This window comes from Clarias gariepinus, chromosome 6 (genome assembly GCF_024256425.1).
Source record: "Clarias gariepinus isolate MV-2021 ecotype Netherlands chromosome 6, CGAR_prim_01v2, whole genome shotgun sequence".
Classification (NCBI taxonomy): Eukaryota; Metazoa; Chordata; class Actinopteri; order Siluriformes; family Clariidae; genus Clarias; species Clarias gariepinus.
Window position 1 is genome coordinate 19,400,990 of NC_071105.1, and position 18,461 is coordinate 19,419,450.

At 39.4% G+C, this 18,461-nt stretch overlaps 1 protein-coding gene across 3 annotated transcripts in view; it reads left to right on the plus strand.

The window, feature by feature from the left end:
- The first annotated feature begins 1,550 nt into the window (after nt 1-1,550).
- The window catches only part of lhfpl4a (LHFPL tetraspan subfamily member 4a), a 34,521-nt gene continuing 17,610 nt past the window's right edge, over nt 1,551-18,461 (plus strand). For all 3 annotated transcript variants that reach the window (XM_053497607.1, XM_053497608.1, XM_053497609.1), the window contains exon 1: nt 1,551-2,490. In XM_053497607.1, the coding sequence (XP_053353582.1) occupies nt 2,085-2,490 (406 nt within the window). In that variant the 5' untranslated portion in view covers nt 1,551-2,084. The remainder of the gene's footprint in view (nt 2,491-18,461) is intronic.

The following is an 18,461-nucleotide window of genomic DNA, read 5'->3' on the forward strand; positions in this document are numbered from 1 at the left end:
GGTCCTAGAGGGGCCTGGAAACTTTCTCAGTGTGTATGTGGGTACCAATCCATCATAGCGCACACACGCTTATTCACATACTACAGGCAATTTGTGAATGACCATTAGCCTAATCTGTATGTTTTTGGACTGTGGGAGGAAACTAAAGTACCCAGGGGAAACCCGCCAAGCACAAGGAGAACATGCAAACTCCATAAACACAGAGGCAAAAAGCAAACCTGGCCAGGAGTCGAATCCAGACCAGGAAGGTGCAAGGCAGCAGTGCTAACCACTAAGCCACATAAAGCATAATCTACTTCCATGATTTTATTTATCTTGTGTGTGATCCAGTAACCTAGTATTGCCATGATCCAATGAATCAAAAAGCAAAGACTACTGTAGGAGGACAGTACTCGGAGGAAGGTTATGAGAAGAACTGAGAAAAAAGCTATTTGTAATAGTGTACAGTATGTACCTCAAGAAGGAATGTTGTATGATTTATATGGAATTGTCACTGCATTCAGCAGATTAACTGATTACATTTCAGAACTTATCCAAAGGGGATTGAGATCGGAGCAGTAATTTCCAAGTTAAACAAAAGGTTATTAAAAAAAAAACAAAAAAAAAAGTTGATTTTGATGTTGCCAAGTATCTACAATACTGTAGTGTAATATGGAGTTCACACAGGATATTTGTATTTGTATACCCAAACCAGGCCACCAAAAGTTTTAGGCCACCCATCATTTCTTCATATTTAACTGAATTAAGTTATGTAGATTACATTAAAGCCATGGGAACAAATGCTTTATTGCAAAAGGCTACAACGTGCCTAAAAAAATAAAATAAGTCCGTTTACGTAACAACCTCATCAGCAACCTCAACTTCCCTCTTGTTTGTTCCACTCAGCATTCAGCATCAGCAGTGTACTAACCACCTAATCATCTGTCACCATCTGTACCTCTTTCTTACGGGCTCATGGCTTCAGTTAGATAATATTTTTATTTATGAATAATTCACAGGTCAAAATACAAGGAAGTATGGTTCATTGGAACCCTAAATAATACGAAGAAGTGATGAGTGGTGTGTGGGGTGAAAGTGTGCACGGAATGCAGTGCATAAAACAGCATATTATCATATTCTTAATGAAGGTTGCCATTTTTATTATTAATCTATTTTATGACCATCTAAAATTGAAGGACTACGCTGCCTGCCACCAAACAGATGTCAAAATTCGTCTTGTTCGTGCAACAGTCTTTAGAGAGAGCGCACGCGCCGTACCGGTGCCTGTGAGCGCGCGCTGGGGAGACACAGGCGAAGGAGGCGGGAACGCAGGGAGAAAAGGAGGAATAGCGGTTAGTGTGTGTGTGTGTGTGTGTTGGGGGGGGGGGCGGGGGCGTCAGGAAAACGTATTTCTGGCATCCTCTGTGTGTGTGTATGTGTGTGTGTCGCGCCATTCCTCTCTCTCTCGCGAGCGGACAGAGGGAGGCGTCACCTCCGGTTTGTAGGTCGTTATCTTGTGCGAGAGTGAGAATGAGCGACGCCTGGCGCGAGCGCTGCCGTGCTGTGTAAATCTCAGCGCATCCCGTGTGTGTGTGTGTGTGTGTGTCAGATCTGATGGGAGTCAAAGCGGATCCAGGTGCAGCACCAACACACAGCAGACCGCTTGTTTTATTTCATTGTGCAATGTGATCTCTGTCGCGTGAGCTTTTACTTTACACGGAAAGAAGCGGAGGTGGAGAAGAGCAATTGGACCTGGATATATCCGTTTTGTTGTTGTTGTTGTTCATTTGGGGGAATACTACGAAATCACGCTGGTATCCTAATTGGATTGGACTGGACTGGACTGGGCTGGAGCGGGCTGTGATGTGGGACAACGTCCGAAATACGATAAAGCATCGTGGATGAGTCGGAGTCTGAGTGTAATTGTGGTCGGCTTTGTCGTTCGTCTTCGGCCCCCGGATACGCATTTTTCTGAGGGAACCCATCAGGGCAGATAGGGGGAGATATAGACGTAGGGGAGAACGCATCAGAGCTGGAAAGCCCAGAGTGCTTAATAGACGGAGAGAGAGAGAGGGAGAGGGAGAGGAAGCAAGGAACATTAAATCATGCTGCCTTCACAAGAAGCCTCCAAGATCTATCACGACAACTACATGCGCAACTCGCGGGCCATCGGCGTGCTGTGGGCCATCTTTACCATCTGTTTCGCCATCATCAACGTGGTGGTGTTCATCCAGCCCTACTGGATAGGCGACAGCGTCAACACGCCGTACGCCGGCTACTTCGGCCTCTTCCACTACTGCATGGGGGAGGGAAGCTCGAACCGAGAGCTCAGCTGCCGGGGCACGTTCTCCGACATGAGCTCCATGCCATCAGGCGCCTTCAAGGCCGCCTTCTTCTTCGTGTTGCTCTCCATGGTGCTCATCCTGAGCTGCATCGCTTGCATGGCGCTATTCTTCTTTTGCAACACAGCCACCGTGTACAAGACGTGCGCCTGGATGCAGCTGCTCTGCGGTGAGGGTCTCTCTCTTTTCTCTTCTTTATATAGTAGCTTTTCTTTTACAGATGCTGGTGACGCGAGCTGCGAGGCAATCCGATGATCTCAGGGGTGAATTGTGTTCAAGATTTGAGTGTGGTTTCTTAAATTGGCCTGCATTTAAAACCTTCCATTGTGGAAAATGCCATTTGCTGTAAATCCATGCTGTAAATCAGCCTTTCCTGCTGAGTACTGATGGAATGTATGCACTGCATCAACAGGCTTTGATTTATGCATACCACAGCTTGATGAATGAACAGGAAGTGATTTATGCAATTTAAAATATGACCTGCATAGGAACTGTTTTGCTACATGCTTGTTGTTCTGTCAGGTTTACATGCAATGATTAAAGGTTAGTTTATAGATTTGACAGCAATGTTTGTTCAACCTTAAGAGTAGTTCTAATCAGGTGATACCACATACATACACATGTTAAATGCCCGAATGTTAAATGTGGTGGAACCTGTACTAATAAATCTTAGTACACACCTCCAGCTTTTATTTCTTTTAATAAGAAAAAAAAGGCTAAATGAAGTAGTTCTTCAAGTTCATTTATTCTAATCTGCCTGTGATGCAATGTGGTAATAATACACAAAGAGAATCAGAGATGATTTCCTATGCATGCTTGAAAAGAGGAACACTTACTGTATGATTACACCCGAATGCACACACACATACTTACACGCGCATGCACACAAGCAAACACACAGAGAGTCACAGATGCTGTGTATTATTATAACGCATGATGGCACTTTCATACTGAAAAGAGAGGATTTTTTTTTTTTGCAACATGAAATGTGGCCATTTTTTAAAGAGGATGACAATTCATACAGAAGGTAGTCATTCCATGCTTCTGGATGTACAAGGTGGGATTTACAGTTGTAAATCAACCCATCTTCTGTCACATGATTCACACAACCAATCATAAGCAATGATAATCATCAAGGTGCAACAAAATGGATGCTTCGCAAGCATGACACTTTGTCAATGAAACATTAATGAATAAAGTTTTTGTGCCATGCATAGAACTAAGATCTTATATGGTGCCAAGTGGCTATATGCATGCTCACAGACATATTAACAATACACACACGTCTATGCAAAATACACATACATCCTTGCTATAGATATATACCCCTATGGAGTGTTCAATTAGACCAACTTTTTAGAAAGCACAACCTGAAACCTCAACCCTTTGTTCTTTCAGAATGAGAACATGGCGAGAGATCCAGAAAAGGTGGGAAAGAATAGTACATTTTCTTGTTACATTTAAAGTATTTTGCAGACTCCTCTATCCAGCGCAACATACAGAAGTAGGCCTCTTTACACTAGTACAAATGGGCCAGAGGGAGAAACTATAACCTGCAACTTCTGAGTCATGAGATAGTGTGATTGTTGCTTCTTCTCATTTCAGGTCAAATTCCTTTTGCATTTTCATTCAGACCTGACCTTTATGGGTTTTTTTTAATGCTTTTTTCTTTCAGAAAGGTCATAGTATTTGTTTATTTGAGATAAGACGTTTATAAGAGGAGGGCATTATCATGGACCTTAAATACATTGCAACATTTCTCTCTCTCTTTTTCTCTCTCCCTCCTCTACTCACCATGCACTTTATGAATAACACCTTTACCTGTACACAATTATGCATCTAATCAGCCAATCATGTGGCAACATTAAAGTAAATTATAGAGTGCAGATGTAGGCCAACAATTTTAGGAAATTCCCATCAGAATGGGAAAAATGTGATCACAGGGATTTTAACCATGGCTTCCCAGAAGGAATTCTTTTGTTGTAAAAGGTCTTCATATACACCAATCCGTCATAACATTAAAACCCCTTAGGTTTTGGGTTCCCCTTGTGCCACCTGGGCAGCTCTGGCCCCATTAGGGCATGGCTCTGCAGGGTCTCTATAATTGTTCTGTGGTGTCTGGAATCCAGGATGTTGGCAGTGGACCCTTTACTTCTGTGGGTTCTGGGGTGGGGCCTCTGTGGATTAGACTTATTTTTCTGGCGCATCCACTGGTGCTCAACTAAATTGGGATCTGGGGAGTTTTGAAGTCAGGTTGGCATTCCTAGAGTCTTTGCTTGCTGGGCCCAGTGTGTGGTGGGCTGGTGTACTGGGTGTTCTGGTATCTTTCTCTCAAGGCCAGCACTGACTTTTTTGGTGATTTGTGCTGCACTAGCTTTACTATAGGATCGGACTGGCTGGCCTGGCCTTTTGTCCCTACAGGCATTGGTGAGTCTGGGGTGCCCGTGAACTTGTCATCAGTTTGTTGGTGTATAATGATGTTGTTCAAGACACCTGGCGATAGTCTTGCAACATTATCTACCCAAAATATAACATTGGAAAAACGCTTTTTTTGAAAGTTAGAATAATTTAAATTTACATTTGAATAATATTCAATGAATGTTGAATTAAAACAATGTTGCAATATTAACCTTTATTTATAGTAATTATGCTGCTCAATGTTTGCCCACACAGCCTCTGACCAACAGTTCAACCCTTAAATTTTATCACATCAATTTCTAAGTTAAACAAATGGTTATTAAACAAAAAACACTGAAAAATCAATAAAATGTTTTGTTTTTAACTTTGCCAAGTATCTACAATACTGTAGTGTAATATGGAATTTACACAAGATCCTAACTGTATAACATCTGGTTTCACTAAATTGATCACGCACATACAGTACATTTAGCATTTTTTTGTTTGGTGTTTTTTTTTATTTTTTACAGTAGTCCAGTTTGCGTGAGTCTCTTGAATGTTGTGTGTGAAATTCCCAGGTGATCTAAAATAATCAAACCAGGCCATCCAGCCACAACAACCTATTTAGATACAATTTTTCTCATCCTGATGTTTGATGTAAACAGTACGTGAAGATCCTGTATCTGCCTGATTTAATGCTTTGTGCTGCTGCCACATGATTGACATTTACAATATGTATTCTAGTCAAACCGGAACTTTTAATTGTGCAGAATAACATAACAAAGTTTTAAGAGTAACAACTCAATTTATTTCTCTATATAATTCCCTGCTACACTAATGCACTTGTAAAAAGCTTTCTCAGTATACCAGAACCATGATCGACCTGCCTGCTTCATGTCTGAAACGCTGGTCTGGCTGGAACTCCTTTAATGGCCCAAACATGTGGAAATGGCTTGGAGGGAGGTCAGGATTATATTTGTGAATGTACAGTTCACACAGACAGATGTGTCTCTTCCGTAACTCGCCCACAAGTTATCTGTTTACAGAATCAGGCGTTCAACTCACTGAATGTTCACAGGAACGCCTGCAGTGGATTCCGAGTCACCTGAGCCAGGATTGTCATTCACGGATGTATAGCCTTCTTTAAAAAGTTTGCACAATTCAAAAGTTTGCGTCTAAGAGTCTCATTATTGTGCTGTTCTTGTAGTCCTCTGTAAATGTCAATCGGTTTTATGCCTTTGTTCATCATCAAATTTTATTACAAGCCTCGCAGATAACTGCATGAGTGTACAGGTGTTCTTAATAAAGTGGACAGTGAGTGTATATGTTACTCTCTTAGTTCCTCCTTCTCTATTACGTTTCTGTTCATGTTGTCATGTTAAACGACTGAGATGGTGTCTATGGTGTTTAGCTAAAAGAAATGTTAATGCTTGGGGCTTATTTAGGCAATTATGGGTGTATTTTTGTGCATGTGTATGTGTGTGTGCATGTGTGTGCGCGTGTGTACGTGTGTGCCTGTGTGTGATAGTGCTGTGTTAGCACCTTGTTTTCCTTCCTCTCAGTAATACAGGCTCAGTTTGCTTGCCCTGCTACATTTAGCGCTCACACTTCTCATCTTTGCTCATGTTTGTTTCTGTATTACAGGGACATTATCAGGGTGCAAAATCTTTCACTTTCAAAAGGCCTGAATAACCTGACATTTCTGTTAACATTTGCGCTGCTAATATCCCAGGTTTGGTCTGTGCCTTAAGTGGCATCAAATTGGTGATGTATAGTTTTGTGATACTGTGATCCCAAAACTGCTTAATTTCTCTGTCTGCTCCCACGCTCACTTCTTCCTTCGGCTAAAGAGACAGACAGTGGGGCACATTGCAAAAATACACAAACACCTATTTGATAACATCAGTTGTGCTGTGCTCTTGCTCCATAGTGTTTTAACTCCCATGAGCCAAAAACATGACGCAAATAGTACATGGGCAAATCTAAATTGACCCAAGTGTTTCAATGTTTGTGGGTTTGTGTGTGCTATTCAGTGTGCATTCCCATCGTGCATCCAGGGTTTTTCAGGACAGGATCCTTCAACTGAATCCAACTTAATCTAGAGCTGCATGAACTATTGAAAAAATGAAAAATAAAATAATGAATGAATTGAACCTTTCTTTGTAACATACCTTATACTATACAGGACAGTGAAAATATCATTTCAAACACAACCAGATCTTTTGCTCTATCTTTTTAGACAAACAAAAACATACCCACTAAAAGTCGGTGACCAAATGAAATATTTACACGTACTGTAATATACAGTTTTGCTTCTTTTCTGACTAGTCACTTAAGCGGTGTCAGTCCTATGGGCAGAAACTTAATTTTTTCAAATTAATTCACTTAATATGCATTTGCTATTATTTATTAGCCTCTATTTTTCCCTATATTACCCTATTTTCTTGAATGCTACCAGCTGTTTTTAGCTCATCTGAGTCTCAGCTAACCTCGAAAATGCTTTTCTGTACAGAATGAGGGATGTGGAATTTGACCACAATTACTTACGTTGTACTCGCGTTCCAGGTGACAAACCTCAGGGTCGGTGTGCAGAGCAGGAAAATTTATAACAACCACGACCTACTGTAATGTACTTATATGCACCACAATTTTGATTTACGACAGACTTGAAAAAAACCGAAGTATCCTTTTATAACCTACAGACAGAAAAAAAAAACAGTTTTGAGACTTGAATACAGACATGAGATAGTAACGTGGATGTGTACAGTATGTGTGTGTGGGTTATTGTGTGGGTGAGTGTGTGGGTGCGTATGTGTGTGTGTCTGTGTGTGTGTGTGTGTGTATGTGTGTGTGTGTGCTGGAAAAGAAAAAAAACCCTAACTGGCGCAAGATACTCGTGTACTGTGATCAGCTGTAAGCTCTGAGCTCAACAAAGATGAGACAGATTTGCTGGGTGAGAAGGAGAAAAACTGCATCGCTGACACTTTCTCTTGAATGTTGACAGCTGGTTTTGAAAGCGACCAGATGCCAAGCTCAAGATCCCTTCCTGTCTAATTTCTTTCCCTAATGCTAAAGAACATGAACATATCCACCGCAAGTCAGTGACCAGGTAAGCAAATGAAATAATCAATCAAATATAAACACAAACGAGACAAAAAGTGCACAGATATTCCATGAGGACTAGGAAAGATAGTCAGTAGTGGCATTGAACTTGGGATACAATAAGACTCTGAGTTGTATAGACAGCTAAAGGTAAATGCTTATCATCAATCACCATAGTGCAGAAAACAATTCCAAAGCTAGCTAGCTCTGTCTATACATCTAACTATCACACACATAGTAGAGTAGAGTCAGTTGTATGATTTACTGCAAGACACATGACAACACACCCGCATCTAAATACATTAACAGATCAAAAACCAAACATGGAACAGGTGAAAAAAAATTAGGTTGCATGACAACAGCTGGCTTATGGGGGCTGTAGTCCATTCTGAGCAGGATGACTGAGTAAACTTGCTGGGTGTATTAGGGAATCTTTTTTTCTACCAACAGCCATTGTCTAATAGACTGAATACTTAATGTTAGAGTAAAACATTAAAGCACTCTTTGTATAGTAATATTGTATAGTATAACCTCATTGTATAGGCAGTACTGTATAGTTATGTAAGTGGAAGTCTCATGGACACCTGATCATCACACCCATATGCGGCTCTTCTTCACAACTCTTGCCACAATAATCGAAGCACACAATTGTATAGAATGGCTTTTTAATTTCCCTTTTCTGGGGTTATGGGATCAAAACATGTTCCGGCATGACAGTGCCCCTGTGCAACGTCAATGGAAACAAGTGTCCTGAACTTAACTTTAACACCCTGACTTCAACCCCAATGTCCAACTTTGGCATGAAGTCGAACACATTATGGCTAAAATCTCCACAGTCACCTACAAAGAAATGCATTGGAAAGCCTTCTCAGAAGAGTGAATGGATATTAAAAAGCAAAGACAGGCTAAATCTAAGTGGGTTGTTCAAATAGCACACGAGTGTGATGGTCAGGGGCTCACAAACATTTGGCCATATAGTATATGTTGCATACTGTGCACTATAAAACTTATCTAGACCAGGATTAATGCTGATGCATATTTGATTCTTGAAACAGGAAAGCTTGTTAATTATAGAACATTTCTTCATAATACTCAAGGTGTGCATTTTTGGTACTTTAATAGATGTTGTGTTGTACATTTTTGAATACATTGCGGAATTGCCTTTGAAGCAAATTTATATACAGAGCACAGTTCTATATAGAAAGTGTAATAATCAATAATGACCATGTAAATCATTTGAATTATTGGTTTGTTACCTTCTGGTTTTGAATCAATTGTGTGTAAATGTGCTGTTTAAAAGAAATTGCAACATGAAGAAAAAAAAAAAACATAAAATGCAAATTGCATTAAAATGTGATGTAAGTAGTTATTATGAGTACTCAGAAAGAAAGGTGAACGCTTCTTTACCGGAAAAATTCAACACAAGGTTAGGAGCTCAACAATAGCCAGCAGCCTGATTCTTTCAAAGATTTCTCCACTAAGGGGCTGTACTATAGACTTAGATGTGTGTATTCGTGTGTGAGAGTGCTAGAAAGAATTTAACCGTTTACAATCAATATCATCAATAAAAGAGGAATAAAAAAAAAAACCTGATCATTTATACCAGTGTGTAAGTGAAAATTATATTCATTTACTTATGATGGCTCTTTGAAATATGTTCCAGGTCTACTCAGCTAAATTAAAGCATTATGTTGGATTTCCCAGCTTTCTTACTCGTAATACTTGTTTCTCTTTTAGAGGATAAGCTTCTACCAACTCCACACTGCTGCATGCTAAGATATGATCAGCAGTAGATGGGCTCCACACTGGAGGAATCACACAGAGATAGGAAAGATAGTACAAACCACACTGCCTGAATGCCTGGTTACAGATAAACGCACAGAATACTGAACAGTGTCATGGAGGTCATCCAGTTGAAATGAATAGTATTTCTGCAGCTCAAGATGGATAAGGCACTGCGCGAGGGAGTGCGGGTAATAGGATCGGATGTAGATTTAATGCTTTCGGATTTGGTGTTGATGATAGTTTAATCAGCTCTGTGATACTGACTTGCAGCTGTCCTACCCGGGCCTCTCACCCGCTTTTATCTTTTCTCAGCCCTCCCTCTTTCATTCCCCTTACTCAGTGTTAAATCCATGTTCTTCTGTAGCCTATTCAGGTGGCCGTCTCTTTCCTTGGGTTCTCAGAGGCAAGATCTAAAAAGTAATAAAGGGAAGCAAGAAAAATAAACAAGAAAACCCAATTAAAGAAATGAGAAGATGCTTCCCAGTGGAGCAGCAAAGAAGCTCTCTGTTTATCATTGCAATTTTGAATCCCAATAACACCACACTCATTTATGACCAGAGGTCCAACTCTGGTATAATTCATCATACTCTTTTCATGGGAGGGATGGCATATTCTTTTTGACCTGGTCAAAGTGTAGAGGTCTGTGAGCTCATATACACTACCTTTCACACTGGCAGTATTTAATTTGACCACCTTTAGGCAGTTTCAAGCCTGTTCATGTGTGCATTTTTTTACAATCTGAGTCTTGAAATATGCCTGACTTCATTTTATTGCCACATAAAGTTGCTGAGCCTAGACCTGACCAACTGAAGTAACCCCAGATTATACCTGTAGCTTGTGCGATGGACACCATGCTTTATGCGCTTCCCTTCTTACCCTGACACACTCATCCCATTGGAATAGGGTGAGTCTGGATTCATAAAGACCACATGAACTTTTTCACATTGCTTCAAAGTTTAAGCTCCCTAGCCAGAAAAATATATATTTTCTGATTAGGCTCATGAACAAGTTGTTTTGAGTCCAAATTCAGCACTATCCATCCAGAGTTTAATAATGTGATTCCAATACTTTAAATCTCTCTAGTTGTTTACTTTGCTTGATGCAATCCAGTACTTTGACCCTTTTGAAATTTTTTGTTGTATCAATGGCACTTTCCTTTGAGTGTTCAAAAGCTTCCTTATGATGCAGCATGAGCAGCAGTTTAAAAAGGTATGAATGCTGGCTCCATGTGTTTTGGAAGCCTTCTGTCTGTTTAAGCCTTCTCTGGTTGGTAGCTGCTGTGTGATAGGGAAGACCTACTGTGATAAAGAAAATGACCAAATTGGAAGACAATGGGCTAAAAAGCCCCAAAACGTAAGACATGAGAAGCACTGTGAATCTTGAGTATTTTACCACATGCTGTTATTAGATCTAGCCCTGATGTGAATGTAGTACTAACCAGCTATATCATTAAGCCTGAGTACTGAGCATGCTTATCCAACCAAACAACAATAACACTGGTTTGAAAGTGTTCACGCAGGAATCAGAAGTGTTTGACTTTGCTGTGGAAAAGCCTTATATTGTAAATATAAAAATGTGCAAAGTTTACCAATGGCTAAACAATCCAATTCACCATCATGTACCATCAGCGGCCTGTTAACGGCCAGCAGAAAATATGGATTAAATACACAAGGAAACATGACAAAGGACTTTGAATTAGACTTCACGATGAATTAATACACCACGTTGCATCCCACTGTAGCTTCCCTCATCTTCTGCTCTCCACATTGCTCATGCAGCTCGTATAGCATACTGATAACTAGAGTATTGACTCTGAATATTGATGAGACCTTTTTTAGGATGCCAGTTGGATCCAAAGCTTTACACACACATACATACACACATACACACGAGCAATGATTTCATCCATTCAGTATATAAAGCTGCAGTTCATCTGTACCTGTATATACAATAGGATTATGTCTCTTGGTGCCGCCATATACAGTACCTATCAGTTCAGTTAGTGTTTATTTGCAGTTCTTTCCGGTAAATGAGTGGTTAATTAGCTTTCATTTGAGGCAGTGCAATAGGTACGACTTTCATTCATTTACTGTGTAACACAGATTTCAGGGTAGTATTTGGTAGTACATATTATTGATTCACAGAGATTTAGAAGGTTCCTTTGTCCATACAGATAGACATGGACAAAGTTTAATACTGTATTCGAGCACACACACACACACACACACACACACACACACACACACACACAGAATTATGTGCTGCATATGGTGACCTTAACACTTAACCTGTTTCTTATTGTACATGAGATAATATCCAGTAGCACCCTGTCCACTTAAATCAAATTTATTATTAGCTCATATGTCAGCATGAATGTTAAGTTCGGTTACATTTATCTTAATAAAACAAAAGCTCTTAAAGACATTCACATGGTCCTCCATGTGCACAAACACACACGGGTTCAAACATTACCAGCTAGTTTAGTGTGTACGTTCAGACTTAGCTTTCAGGTTCAACTTAAATCTACATAATCGTAGTCTCCTAGGATGACTCAGTGATAGAGAAAGACAGGGGGGAGATAGAGAGAGGCGATGTTCATGCAACACTGCGTAGAGAATTCTCCCCGGCTTGTTTCCAGCTGGCCCTAAGTCATAACAGCCTCTTATAGATTTTTAATCACCTCGCCTTCTTCCATAGAAAATGCGATTGCATCGCATTTCCGTAACGAGGAGAGCAACAGACTTTGTCTCCTTAGCAGATGCTTGCATCTGAGGTAATGGAGCGTGTCTCTGGAGCATCAAATTGTCAATCAGTGTAAAACATGGAGGTATCGATTTTCAGCAGTAATGGATGGTATTCCAATTTCTCTCATTTCATCCCCTGTGCTAAAGTGAAGCTTAGGCGTCAGGAGACACTAGGGTCTGGCCGATATTATTCATCCCAAAAAAACAAACAAACAACCTGACTAGTGTTAAAGTTCCACAAATCTGGTAAAAATTTGCATTGAAAAAGCACAGTTATTAGTATTAGTCTTTAGTGCTAATGTTCCCTCATTCACAGAGTAAACTGTTAAAGTGGAAAAGGAAATGGGAAATGGGCAAGGATTGTATTTTATGTGTATACAGCAATGGATATTTCTGTGGGACATGGCTAAACTTGCTGTTCATTATGATAATAATGATATGACAATGAACGGATCAAAATTAGTCGCGATATTGTAGCACTGCACTGGTACAAAAATATTATCAGAGATATTTGAATAAGATATTGACAAATGCACCAGAACACTTCCAGTAAATTAGTAATTAAAGGTCAAAACTGATTTTGTGTACCTCATTTACAAATTTAGAAACCAGATGCTTCTAATGTTGTTGTTGTTGTTGTTAATGATGATGATGATAATAATAATAATGATACTGATGATGATCTTGTCTCATCGGTATTCTACTAAATCCAGTAAGGTAAAATTTGTCCATGAAATCCTATTTATAATTTGCTCTTCTCACTTCAGGACAGTGTTTTTGGACCTGACTATTAACGTTATTAAAAGTCAAAAGTATTGAACAATCTGCAGTATTGTATTGTACAGGTAAAGGAAGCCTTTTTTGAAATGTCAAACTATAATGATGTGCAGGTAAACAAAAGTTTATTAAACATGTTTGCGAGTTTGAATCCCAGTGATGCCACAACCATTCATAGGCAGGAGCTCTGGGGAGCAAATTTGCTTACTTGTGTCAGTGTGGAAGTGGAAGTATGTTCCTCACAGTTCCTTCCTGAATGCTGTGTCAGCTGCAGTTCGAAAACGTGTGGCTGGGTGGCTTTTTACGTGGCAAGTTATCACATGATAACTTTAACCTTGATAAACCATGCTATATTAAATCTTTACTAGTTTCTTTTGATATATTGTCACTTAGTGGTTGCATATGACATTGGCCATAAGTTTTACATGTGTGCGTGTGTACTTTGCATATGTCTCTACAAGTGATTCTCTGCCATAATTGGCTGTATTGACAAATCTTTCACAGGTTACTGCAGAATTCAATTTTGTCACCCCAGACACACATACATTTGTGCACACATGAACACATGCATTAACACTCGAACTCACATACAGATACTGACATGTGCAGGAACACAGTGTTCCCCACCAGCCACAAGCCTGCACTTCTGTTCATGCCCTATTATTTGTGGGGCCATTCATCTTCTACTGTACAGACCATTTCTTTTCTCCTCGCGCACACATGCACACTCACACCCACATACACATAGACACACTAGCAGGACCTAAGTCAGTTTGGTTCTTTAGTTGAATTAATATCTCTTTATCTTTGGTACATATGTTACTGTAAGTAGCATGTCTACAACATACAGATATACTGTGTACTCTACATCACCATTCGCACACATTAGTTTTTTTAAGAAATTTAATATGTTCACACCATTTTACCTTTACCAAGTTCAATGTCTTTTTAAACATGTGAGCAAGACTCCAGACATTAATGAAATAACTATTGGAAGCACCTGATAACAGAATAGCTTTAGGAGCAATTTCTAAAATGGCTGAAGGCACCAAATCTATTTGTATACTATTGTATGCAAATATAAGTCTTAGGAACACACTTGGTCCAAAATATTCAACTGCACCCAAATACAAGGCATCAGGCTGAAGGCATCAGGTCCCAAATATGTATAACCACCATTAGAAGAGTCCATCTTGTAGATCAAAATTGTTAGAAAGATTGTCCAGTACGGAAGAAGCCCCTAGTCTTAGAGGGAAATAAAAATATCAGACTGAAGTTCGCAGATGATCAACAGGACAAAATGTTTACTCTTGGAGAAGTGTTTTCTGGTTAGTAAACTGTTTGGCCATAATGGAGAAAAGGGTGAAGGATTTCATCTGAAGAACACCATCCTAACTTGGGAGCATGGCGTGTTTTGATTGAAAAAGAACTGGTGAACATTAGCATAACATCTTGAAGAAGAGGGATTATGTAAATTTTTTTTGCTAACTTTCTATCTTATAGTTAGCATTGATTTTTGTTTTCAGCAATTTGTGCTGCATTGGCAGCCTTTGTTCTCCAAAGATGTAGTCTTTTAAATGTATAATTTACAATAATTATATAACCTGTTATCATTAGAATATGATTTTAGACCATTTACTGACTCATCGCCATTAAAATTGTTATATAGTGGAACCTTAGATTATGAGCATAATTTGTTAAAGTGAGCTCGTATTTCAAAATACTCGTAAACCAATTCGAATTTACCCATAAGAAATAACGGAATCTTAAATTATTAGTTTCACAGCCCCAAAAAATAAATACATAAAAATAACCAACACAAAATATAAAGTAAAAATAAAACAAATTAACCTGCACTTTACCTTTAAAAAAAGTAAAGAATCGTGACAGAGCAGTGTTTCTGTGTAGAGCAAAGAGAAAGATTGTGTGTGTGTCTGTGAAGGCGAAAGTAGGAGGGGTCTGGATGGATCTTCAACCTCTCTAATGAGACTTGCCTTTGCTATACATGCACATTGTACACACAAAATAACATGGTTACAGTGTTATAGTAAAGTGATGTTAAATATACCAGTAAGAGACGCACACTAAGACCCAGCAGGGGAGACGATTACCCACAATTCCACAACGCAAAAGAAAGAAAGACCGTTGGCTCAGTTGTGATCACATCGCTCGGCGTCAAAACAAGAAGCGTATGCGTGATACATGATACTCGGTACTCGTAAACCAAGACTTGTTAGTTTTCTAAGTCAAAATTTATTAAACAGCTCTCAATAATTACCAGGTAATTAACCTGGTATGAGCCATTGTACTTAAACCACGCACTGCACCACGTTCCCTCCGATCCTCCAGCACTGCTCGCCTCATCCCACCATCTCTCAGGGATCGAGGGCGGCATTCATCCAGGCTCTTTTCTGTTCTGGCACCTAGATGGTGGAATGAACTTCCTCTAGATGTCCGTACATCAGAGACTTTGACTATCTTTAAACGACGACTCAAGACGCATCTGTTTCTCCAGTACTTGGACTAACCCCCCCCCCAAAAAAAAAAAAAAAAAAAAAAAAAAACCAACTCTTCTCAGTTGTGTTGGACTAATGTACTTAGTTACTAACCTAGTTAACCCAGTGTAAGTATGTATCCAATGTTGTAAACATTAAAGCACTTTTTGTAAGTCGCTCTGGATAAGAGCGTCTGCCAAATGCCTAAATGTAAATGTAAATGTAAATGTAAACCAGGTATTAGTACCTTTGGCAGTCAATGAAATCAGCATCACCATAAAGTGGGTCAGCAGAGGGAAGCATGAAGTGCTCTAAAACTTCCTGGTAGACGGCTATGCTGACCTTGGTCCTGATAAAACACAGTGGACCAACACCAGCAGATGACAGGGCTCCCCAACCCACCAGTAACTGCAAACCACTGAGCAACAGTCCAATCCGTTTTCTCCTTAGCCTAGGTAAGATACCTCTAACGTTGTCTCTGGTTCAAGAGTGACCTGACACAAGGAATGTAACAGTTGTAGCCCATGTGTTGAATATGTTTGTGTGTGGTGGCTCTTAAAGCACTGACTCCAGCTGCTGTCCACTCCTGTTGAATCTCCCCCCAAATTTTTAAATGGGCTTAGTTTCACAATCCATTAAAGGCTGTGGTTATTCCTGTTGCTTGTGCCCCTTTTTCTACCACAGTTTTCCCTTCCATTAAACTTTCTATTAATGTGCTTGGATACAGCACTCTGTAAACAGACAGCTTCTTTGGCAATGACCTTTTTTGGCCCACTGAACCAGACTGAGAGACCAGGAAACCTTTGCAGATGTTTTAAGTTAATTAGCTAAATAGAGTGTGACACCACGTGTCTCCAATATTGAACTTTTTCACAATATTTAAATTTTCTGAGATACTGAATTTTGGTGTTTCATTAGTTGTAAGCCATAATCATCAGAATTATGATCAGAAATAATCAGTGTGTGTAGTAAATCTATATACTATAATATATGAGTTTCACTTTTTGAATTGAATTTTTTGATTATATTTTAATTTGTTGAGATGCACCCGTATTCAAACTAATAGCCATGGAAAAATTAGATTTTCATCCTGTATCAACATCCTACATGTAACCTTGATATAATGATAAAACCCTTAAACAATTACTGTAGATCTTTTTAGATTTCTTAATTATGAAAATGTAAAAAGAAGAAAAAGAAGAAAAAATGTAAAAGATCTACATTTTCATATGCATTAGGACATGGATGTATTATACTCACTTAGGGGAAAAAGGCCAGTAACCGATCTATCTGTATAAATGTACAGTTTCAAAAGGAAAAATCTCTGATCTCTGCTGTATTAGGAATCAATGATCGAATAGCCTAGCGCGTGGATTCAGGAATGTGTGTGTGTGTGTGTGTGTGTGCCTGTGTGTGTTCTGGAATGTTACGCTGAAATGTGATGTGATGTCTTGCTATAAAGAAATAAATCACTGATCTCATTTCTTGTGTATACCTCTACCACTGACCAATCAGGGTGCTAATGAACATTTCTGGAACTGTGATGCATTAATGTTTCTGGGAATCGTTGTTATTTAAGGCAGAGTAAGGCAAGGATAATCAATATTTCTCTGCACTGTGTACTGTGTGTATCTGCATAACCCATCAGTTGAAAATAAAGTGCACAAATACCAATGATTCATTGATCGAACATTGATAATGTGCATTAGGATTATGTTTGGAGTATGAATTTAGTTTCCTCTTTACTTTTTCTTTTTACTTTCAATTATTCTGATATTCAGCATTGAGTAAATTTTTCAGTTGAACACAATTCCTCACAGTTGTTATTAAATCTCAACTAACCTATTTGCTTGACATTCGCTGCAGACACTTGACAAAACTTTAAGTCAAATCCATCTTAATATCTTGAGAGCCATCTTAAAGCGCAACCAAATACAGCAAGATTGTATCAGTGTCAAGCAAACAGTGTGTTTGTGTGTGTGTGTGTGTGTGTGTGTGTGTGTGTGTGTGTCTCCTAATTGGAAAGAAACTAGGTACAGAAATGGAGCTGTGCTGAAGAGAGGACAGATTCGATCGAGCTGCTTATGGTGACATAAGAACACTGTCACCCCACAGACAGGAATCACCATTATGCAAGAGACAGTGTGAGAAAGTGTCCGAGAGAGACCGAGAGAGGGAGAGAGAGGGAGAGAGAAAGAGTTTTATACAGAGGTGACAGTCTATAGCTTGTTTTAAAGTTAAATTAGTTATCTGTGGCAGTAAATGATGTATGGGGGCGGGTACATTTTTACACTAATGTATACTCACATAATGTGCAAATAAGCAAGCAAGAGGATGAGGGAGGAAAACAGTATGCATATAAGGGACATAGTTTGTTCCTGTGCGTAAAAGATCCAAAGAAAAGAACAAGGATGACGGATAGTAGAGAGGGAGACGATGAGTAAGTGTGTGAGCATGAAGAGAGGGTGTGGGAAAGGAGATGTACGAAAGAATGTATGTACAAAGACTTCAGAGAGTAACAACAGGATCAGGATCAGCACTGATATTCAACCTAAGGCCAAAAGACAAGTCTTAAGGGAATCAGAAGGTTGAACACAAGCGTGAGCGTGTTCACACACACACACACACACACACACACACACACACACTTCATTTCTAGCACCTAAAACAACACACAGAACAAAAACACTTGTAAGTGAATATGACCCATGAGCCCCTAGGATAAATTTTCTACCTTTCTCTGCCTCTCTCTTTCAACATGCATTCTGTCATTTTGGAGTAGAAGTGGTTTTTCGACGAAGTTCGTAAAGAAATTTGTATTGATCCATTTCCTTACTTTG